The sequence below is a fragment of the Nicotiana tabacum genome, chromosome 9 (genome assembly GCF_000715075.1).
Source record: "Nicotiana tabacum cultivar K326 chromosome 9, ASM71507v2, whole genome shotgun sequence".
In the NCBI taxonomy this organism is placed as follows: domain Eukaryota; kingdom Viridiplantae; phylum Streptophyta; class Magnoliopsida; order Solanales; family Solanaceae; genus Nicotiana; species Nicotiana tabacum.
Window position 1 is genome coordinate 86,922,946 of NC_134088.1, and position 8,311 is coordinate 86,931,256.

Here is an 8,311-nt window from a genome sequence, read left to right on the forward strand (position 1 = left end):
GAGGGCGGCATAAAATTGGATGGGGGAGAGTGTCATGGCCCGCCACCTCATCATGCCACATAGGTGTCATTTGTTAATTATTTTTGCCATATAGAAAGCTTACGTATGAAATAGACTACCACATGTGGGAAGATTCTAGAGAACTATGGAGATTTCTCATGGAAGACTTTAGAACCCTATGGAATTGCTAGGAAAGTCCTTAGAAGATTCTAGCTATGTGAAAAATTCTAGAGAAGTGACTTACTTGTAAATAATAAGGGCCTTATGTAATAATTATTATTTACTACTAGCCCCTAGAAGACTAGTATATAAAAAGGCTATTCATTTGTAACTCCTCAAACAAAACAATCAAGTTCTGTCTAATACAAAAATTTCGTCTAACAATTCTCTTGTGTTTTAAAATTATCAACTACCGCATAAGCACTTAGTTAGTTTAAGTCTCGTGACACTCATAGCTGATCAATTGATACAAAGGATTCACAAGAATGGCTGGGAAAGGAGACAACTTTGGTCAAGTCAAGTGGATACATTTTAACAATAGATAGTACAAAAACGGTAAGATATATCCAAATTCCAAAGTACTAGCGTGTTATACAGGATAAGAAGCTGACACATATTCTAAGCCTTCTTCTCCAACTTCACGCCTCTCCGTTGGCAAACACAGCCTTACCCCTTAAGCTGGACAAAACCAAATCTTGAAAACAAAAAGACTGGAAAAGTGTGTGAATCACTTTATTATATTCATACTCATTCGATGTCTAGTTGATTGTCATAGAACTTATTGCATTATTCATTAAGTAATCCTCAACCAATCAATTCTCAATAATTGCATTTTGCGCATCCCAGTGCAACGTCCATTGCTTCACTTCTTTTCTTCACCATAGTACACTTCTTTCTTCAGGTAGCCTCCAACTGTTTGAAGAAATGCCTGAACGATGGTTTCACTCATTTCGACACCACCACATTTCTCAAAACCTCCTTTTTTCAACACCCATTTGAGCTTTTCACCTATTCCTACTATAATGTTCGTTATAAATGCTCCCAAAAGACTTCATTACCGCAGAAAAGCTGCGATTTTTAACCAAGAAATGGGGGGTTTTAAGCTTAGCAAGGGAAGACCCGAGGATAGTGCATATTGCTGGTGTAGGAAAGGGGTAGGAAGTGAAGGGGATATGGAGCTGGAAGAAGAGATTTTGGCTTTTATGGAGATATCTGAGAACCCAGATGCTTTTCCGACAAGGAAAGAATTGGAAAAAGCTGGAAGAGTGGATTTGGTGGAGGCTATAAGGAATAGAGGAGGGTGGTTTTCTTTTGGTTGGGACTCCGAGGATGATGACACTTGCACTATGAACGTTAATGAAGTTGAGACTGTGGAAATGGATTTTGACATTGAGGAGTTTCAAAGGAGAGTCAAGAGTTGTCAAGAAAGTGATTCATTACATGGGAATGAAGCTCATTTTCCTGGTTCGGGATCTTCTAATTCTTCATTTGGGAATTCTTCTCAGCCTGCCTCGCCCTCTGGTAGATCGTTGTGAGGTTCCTTATACTGAAATGTGCTTTCTTTTATTAATTTATTTGCTTTAGTTTTGGTAGTAAACGCTATATGGGCCTTTCCTGCATGAATTCGGATTAGTTGGCAGTGGACTCTGGATACTAGGTGCTTAACTTTTATGTATGTTCCATCTTGTGGATATAGAATTGTGCTTGTTATGTCATTTTGCAACTTTTACTAAATCCTATATGAGATACATGATTCTTTGCTTCGATTCAACTTTTTTCATTGGGCAGCTTTAGCATCTGCCGATCACATGTAAACGAAAGTAAAAGCTTCCTTCCTCCCTCTCACTATTCCCGCCTAGCTCCAAAGTGACTTAGTAAATGCTGTAGCTTATAATTACAATCAGCTAACTCATTTGAAGAATGAAGTTGGTGGGATTAGAGAGTGAAGTGGAGTCTAACTTGGTAGGTAGGTGGTACCACTAGTAACAAGAGTGCGAAAGAGAAAACTCAGGAGGACCAAAAATAAAAAAAGAAACAAATCCTATTTCTTAGTGATTAGCTGCACCTATTTATCTCCTAGCTATTCAATGCGGGTTCTATTGAATTGTGTGAAAAATCATTCATTGAGTATCTTCATTTTTTCTTTCCTCTCCCTTCCCAACAGGGAAATTGTAGCAGAGGAAGATAGCGGGATTGAAGGGATATTGAGTCGACTAGAGAAAGAGAGGAACTCGTTTCTTGGAATTGATCTGGGAAAACACGGACATAGTTCTCATGCTTCAAGTAGGGACAACATAGATGACAGAAGCTTTGGAACCACTGATGCAGGTAAATTTTTTAATCAAAAAGCAGGTGACCTGTTATCAGCAAAATGGATGAAAAATCTATTAGTCACTGCATTGAAGTGCTGTTTAATCATATAGCTTTTGTGTACTATATCTTTGATATCTTTAAAGTTTCTTGAAATCACCTTATATAAAAAATAAAAAAAAAGAATTCTTGAAATCTGATATTACTATTTACCTAAACTTTTTGAACTGAAAATATTTATTCCAGAGTAGTTTGTCTGTAAACAGTTAAATTCTGAGTCATGAGATATCATGTCTCTTACATTGTAAAAGACAGGACTGACCTAGGAAAAAATGGTAGCCTCAATAAAGGTAGCCCCATGAAAGACATTCAAAGGGATTCAGATGAGGAGCTTAACCATAGCTTTTCACCACCCATGTGGAGAAAATGGAGCATACAACATGCAGACCTTCAGGATATAGAGTTTGAAGGTATTCTCTTTAATGGGTCTAATATTGTGTATAGATTGTAAACTCTCTTCACTGCTGCTATGCACAGCTGGTGAGGTTGCTCTAGGTAAAAGTTCGATTGAAGTTAAGAGCGAAGCTGCGGGAGATGATCTTGTTAATATCACGGGGAGTAGAACCGAAGCTTTACGAAGATGGAAAAATGAAAACCACAATGAGATAAGCACCCGGCTTCAGCATTTAGAACTTGAGCTATCCTTGACACTGCACTCATTGAAATCCAAAAGCAAGGAGTTAAATTTGAAGGAGGTAGAAATCTGTATCTTTAGTTTCTCAAAATTGCTAATGACTGTTTTCCTAGCATCATTATTCTTCTTATAAAAATAATGGATTAGCTTCCTATGTTGTCCCGGTGATGAAGTTATTCCTCCAAAAAGAGTGGTAACTTTATTTTGTTGAATAGATGTTCGACAACGAATTTGCAGAGTTAGCGTTCTGCGTTGATAAAATTTTTGGTCATGACTCGTTTGTAAACATGCCATAATCATGTTAAACTAAACATTTGTATCACGTTCCCTAACACTTTTTGCTGACATCTTTGGTATTTAGACTCAATACCTAAAATTGCTTCCTTCGACTTAAAAAAGATAAAAATAGAACTGTTAAGACAAAGAAAATGGTTAAGACCTAAATAAATAAAGTGTCCTCTCTCAATATATAGCTTAAGTTTTTAATTGAGGGTTCGAAATTTTTAACATGGTATCTGAGCAAGTAGTGGTCCGTGGCAAGTCTCACCGCCAACCATTAACAAATAGCATTTCCAAGTGCTTGACTCAGGAAAACTAATTAGGTCCACAATGTGAAAGGCTTTGTTAACACGCAATTAAGTAAATAAAAGTGTGTCCCTCTCTAATTTAAGCATTTATATTTGGTAATAACACAATTCAGGAATTTGTTACCCTTTCTAAAAAAAGGAAAAAAAAGAACACAATTCAGGAAAGAAGAAAAGAGAGAAGAACATGAGCTAAAAGGAATTATATTGCAAAATATTTTCTTCAACGCTTCTGTCTAAAAGAGGAAATGTTTCAATTTTCACTGTATAGACATTTCCATTGGAAACGAAATTCTGCTAATTGGAAACGAAGTTCTGCTCACTATTTAATTTTCTGCTAACTATTTATTGTTTAATGTGATAGTGCTAATATTATTAAGTAACTTCTCACTTTCTTCCTTAGGTTCTTGGAAGCTCTCCAAGTGATTTGCAAAGGCTTTCTGATGCGTGGGAATTCCAGGAGAATGAATTCATGAATGCCCGGGAGAGATTGAGGTCGTTACGTGCAAAGCTGGCTGTGCTTGAGGGGAAAATGACACTTGCGATAATGTGTGGTCACTTCTCATTCATTTAGAAATACATACTTTAAACTAGATACCTTAACCAAAACAGAGTTTTCCTACCATATATTTTCAGTGATGCACAGAAGATATTAGAAGAGAAGCAGAAGAGGATTGATAGTGCTAGTAAAGCTTTGCAGATTCTTCGTACTGCTTGCATTGTTTGGACTAACTCCGCCTCAGAGGTTCTTCTAGCAGGTTCTTTTGATGGATGGACAACTCAGGTTTCATCTTGCTTCCACATCAATGATAGGAAATAGGAGACAACGTTTTACTGTTAAAACGTCAAGCATAATTTCGTGTAATGTGATTGTCCATACCAACTTAATCTTATTGTTGTTGTTTAGGATGAATATGATGCCTTATCAATGATTACAGTAAGGACATCCTCTTCTGCATGGTTTAGTGTTGAAGGGTCATCAATAGAGTCAACATCTAGCTATTCTTGTGGCCAATCTGAAAGAAGTTCACAACTTAGTCATGCTTGGCTAGAGCAGGAAAACAAAAGATTCTCTTTTAGAGGGTACACCCAATTAATATCCAGTGCAATATGCTTTGCTGACTTGACTCGAGCAAATTGCATGACTTTTTGCCTTCACAATCTTTTCTTCTCTTTTCTTTTGATTGTGTTGGGACCCAGGTGGGGTTTTCAAGAAGGGCTATGGATCTAATCACAATAATATGTGATCACTTATATTCCTGTTATTTGCTTCATTTTCAAATTTTATTTAGTAAACTACACAGTATTTAGAACTTGTACAGCAAAAATCAGAATTTGCTCAACTTACTAGTGCAAATAAGATAAAAATGCGTCAGTGAAATGGAAACTTCAGAAGCCAAGGTGCACTTCTTTAATCCTTGCTGAGAACTTCAGAAGATGGTCTACCAGTTACCCCTTTTTTTCCCGAAAAGTCACTTGGCATTTAGGAGAGAAATTAGATAACATTGTTGTACTTGAGTTAAAGAGTTCCATGTACCATCAAGTAGATTTCTCTAAAGCTGTTCCTAAAGCATCAAATGCCTTGAAAATGGCATGTCAACGGTCTCTTAATAATGAAAACTGCACATTTCTATTTCTTCCCCTAAAAGGCCTTGTACCAAGAATGTGAGGGACTTTGTGATGTTGATTTCAAGGGGCATCTTGTCCTTGTCTAGCAGCTTGATGGGATGTATTTAAATGCAGAGAAAGATGGAAAAATCACGCGAGCGTGTCTTTTCCATAAGCCTGAAGCTGTATCCAGGCACATATGAGGTGGGTTTTATTGATTGCAACGAATTTCATATCATACTGTGTTATCCTGTACTGTACCGAGCCTCTCATTTCTGTTTGTGCAGATCAAGTTCATTGTTGACGGCATATGGAGGATTGATCCTTTGAGGCCCACTGTTCATAACAACGGACATGAAAACAATCTTCTCATTATTATATAAGAGCATGTCTCTGAATGATACACGATTGCAGGAATTCAAGATGAACTCGAGGAAGCTTCGAGAGGTCAGCTAGAAATGAAAATCACAGAAGAGAAAAGAATGGAAGAGAGAAGATTTAGGATAGAAGTGTATATTTCATTGAGGATACTGAATATGTATTACAGATGTATTTATATCAATTACATTGTATCATGAGTTCCAATCCTACCGACAGATTCTCTCATTAACATAAGTTAGTTATTGTAACTAACTCTAACTCTAACGGCGTTTTGGACTGCTAACTAATTGTTCATTTCTTAACTAACTACTCGACTCCTTTTCAATAACTTGTATTAGTACTCCCCTCAAATAGAAGATCCTTGTCCACAGGGATCACACACAAGGGAAATCGAGTTTGTAAAACAGTGACAAGTTCCCAAGTAGCAGCATTAGCATGCAATCCTTGCCATTTAACTAAAACCTGTGCCACAACTTTATTGCCTATTTTTATCATTCTTCTTTGCAAAACTAGCTCAGGATCAAGACAGTAGGGGGTGGCTAAATCAATGATAGGAGGGTTGGAGATTTGTGAAGGGATTTTATAACATTTTTTCAGTAGTGACACATGAACTGTAGGGTGAATTTTTACTCCTGCAAGTAATAAAAGGGTATAGGCAACTGGACCAATCCGCTTGATAATCTGAAATGGCCGATAATACTTGGAAGCCAATTTGTGTGAGGAATGGTTAGAAATGGGTTTATACGGCTGGACCTTTAAGTAAGCCCAATCCCCAACTGCAAATTGCCTGTCACTTCTATGAGAGTCAGCTTATTGCTTCATCCTGAGTTGTGCTCTCCTTAAGTGGTGTTTAAGCAGTTCTAGTTGCAGTTCCCTATTTATCAAAGAGTTGTTAGCTTCAGCTGAATATGATTCTCCTGATAAATAAAGGCAGATGTAAGAGTGGTGGCCGGCCATACAATGCTTCATAAGGAGTAGTTTGGATAGCTGAATGGAAAGAGGTATTGTACCGGTACTCAGCCATAGGCAAGCATGAGTACTAGTTGACAACATCTTCATTACAGTAGCATCTTAAGTATGCTTCAAGTTTTCTGTTCAACACCTCAGTTTGAAGGTGATATGCTAATGAGGTGTGTAGTTGTACCCCCTGTAGTGTAAAGAGCTCCTTCAAAAAATCACTCAAGAAGATACCATCTCTGTCACTATGTCTAGGAAGACCTTAGCAAGTGACTAAACAGTGTAAGGGTGTTTTAATGGAATAGAATGACCATACTTACTGAGACTATCTACCACTACTAAGATGACCTTACAACCATTTGATTTAGGCAGGCATCAATAAAGTCTATGTTGATCTGTGACCATACCATATTTGGGATAGGTAGTGGCTGCAATACACTTAGGATAAGCAGCTAGATCTGATTTATTCTTTTGGCAAACATCACATTTCTGGACAAATTTCTTTACTTCCTTTCTCATATTTTTCTAATAAAATAGTGTTACCAACCTTTTTAATGCATCTTCAACCCCTGAGTGACCATCTTGAGGGGCAGCATACCACAATGTCATGATGGCTTCTCTTAGTTCTGGCACCTTGCCAACTACCAGCCTTCCTTTCCTCCTCAAATGTCCTTAAATCCAAGGAACTGTTTGTGAGTAGTAGGATCCATTTGGAGTTCTTCAATAAGTTGCTTAAGCTCATGATCTGAGTTCCAACTAGAAGTTATGGCTTGGAAAAGATCAGTGTTGTGGGGTGAGATTACTAATGCTAACAATTTAGCTCCAGTGAACCTTGAGAGAGCATCAACTACCTTGCTTTCTACTCTTTTCTTGTACTCTATAGAGTAGTCAAAGGGCATCAACTTAGTTAACTATATAAGTTGAGAGTTGGTGTGAAGTTTATGCTCCATAAGGAACTTTAGAACCTTCTGATTAGTCCTTATCATAAACTTTTGCCCCAACAAGTATTATGACCATTTAGTGGCTGCACATAATAGCCAATAGCTCCCTATCATAGACAGATAATGCAACATGTCTAGGTGATAAAGCCTTCCTAATAAAAGCTATTGGATGACTTCCTGCATGAGAACTGCCCCAATCCCATAGCCACTTACATCAGTCTCCATAATGAATGTCTTATTGGCATCAGGTAACGCTAGAACATGAGCATGAGTAAGTGCTTCCTTTATTTCTGCAAAAGCTGAATCAGCTGTAGATGACCACTTGAGATTGTCATTCTTGGTTAGCTTAGTTAGAGGTTTGTAGATAACTCCAAAGCCTTTGATGAACCTCCTGTAGTAGCCAGCTAAACTTTAGAACCCTCTCATCCGTTTGAGCGTGGATGGGGTAGGCCAATTTCTCACAGCTTCTACTTTGTGGGGATCAGTAGAAATACCTTCTGATGTGATGAAATGCCCCAGGAATTTAATCCTGTGAACACCAAAGAAGCATGTTTTTTTGGCAAGCAGTTGATGCTTCTTCATTTCCACAAAGACAGATTCTAGGTGAGCCAAATGGTCTTCCATAGTACAGTTGTAGATCAGTATATCATTAAAGAAAACCAACACATGCTTCCTAAGGAATTTCTGAAAAATAAAATTCATTAATCCTAGGAAGGTTGAAGGAGAATTTGAGAGCCCAAATGGCATAACCAAATACTCAAAATATCCAGAGTGAGTTCTGCAAGCATTTTTAGGTACTCCTTTGCCATTCTAAGTTGATGGTAGACAAATCTTAG

The 8,311-nt window shown here is 37.6% G+C and overlaps 2 protein-coding genes across 7 annotated transcripts; one reads left to right on the top strand and one right to left on the bottom strand.

Moving 5' to 3' along the window:
• Positions 1-355: 355 nt before the first annotated feature.
• Positions 356-5,829, top strand: LOC107763737 (protein PTST homolog 2, chloroplastic). Of its 6 annotated transcripts, XM_075221814.1 has the most exons (9): positions 356-1,531; positions 2,165-2,328; positions 2,622-2,780; positions 2,848-3,065; positions 3,992-4,137; positions 4,225-4,372; positions 4,496-4,671; positions 5,332-5,400; positions 5,484-5,829. In XM_075221814.1, the coding sequence occupies exons 1-8, from the start codon at positions 936-938 to the stop codon at positions 5,369-5,371; spliced, it is 1,647 nt and encodes a 548-aa protein (XP_075077915.1). In that variant the 5' UTR covers positions 356-935; the 3' UTR covers positions 5,372-5,400; positions 5,484-5,829. The 6 variants fall into 6 exon arrangements, 5 of the variants coding, with proteins under 5 accessions (XP_075077915.1, XP_075077916.1, XP_075077918.1 ...); XR_012694957.1 differs by lacking the exon at positions 4,496-4,671 and having other exon boundaries at positions 4,225-4,449; XM_075221815.1 differs by lacking the exon at positions 4,496-4,671.
• A 69-nt stretch (positions 5,830-5,898) lies between these two features.
• LOC142164004 (uncharacterized) lies at positions 5,899-7,143 on the bottom strand. Its single transcript, XM_075221167.1, has 2 exons — positions 7,082-7,143; positions 5,899-6,364 (listed from the first exon to the last, which is right to left on the bottom strand). The coding sequence occupies exons 1-2, from the start codon at positions 7,141-7,143 to the stop codon at positions 5,899-5,901; spliced, it is 528 nt and encodes a 175-aa protein (XP_075077268.1).
• Positions 7,144-8,311: the final 1,168 nt, after the last annotated feature.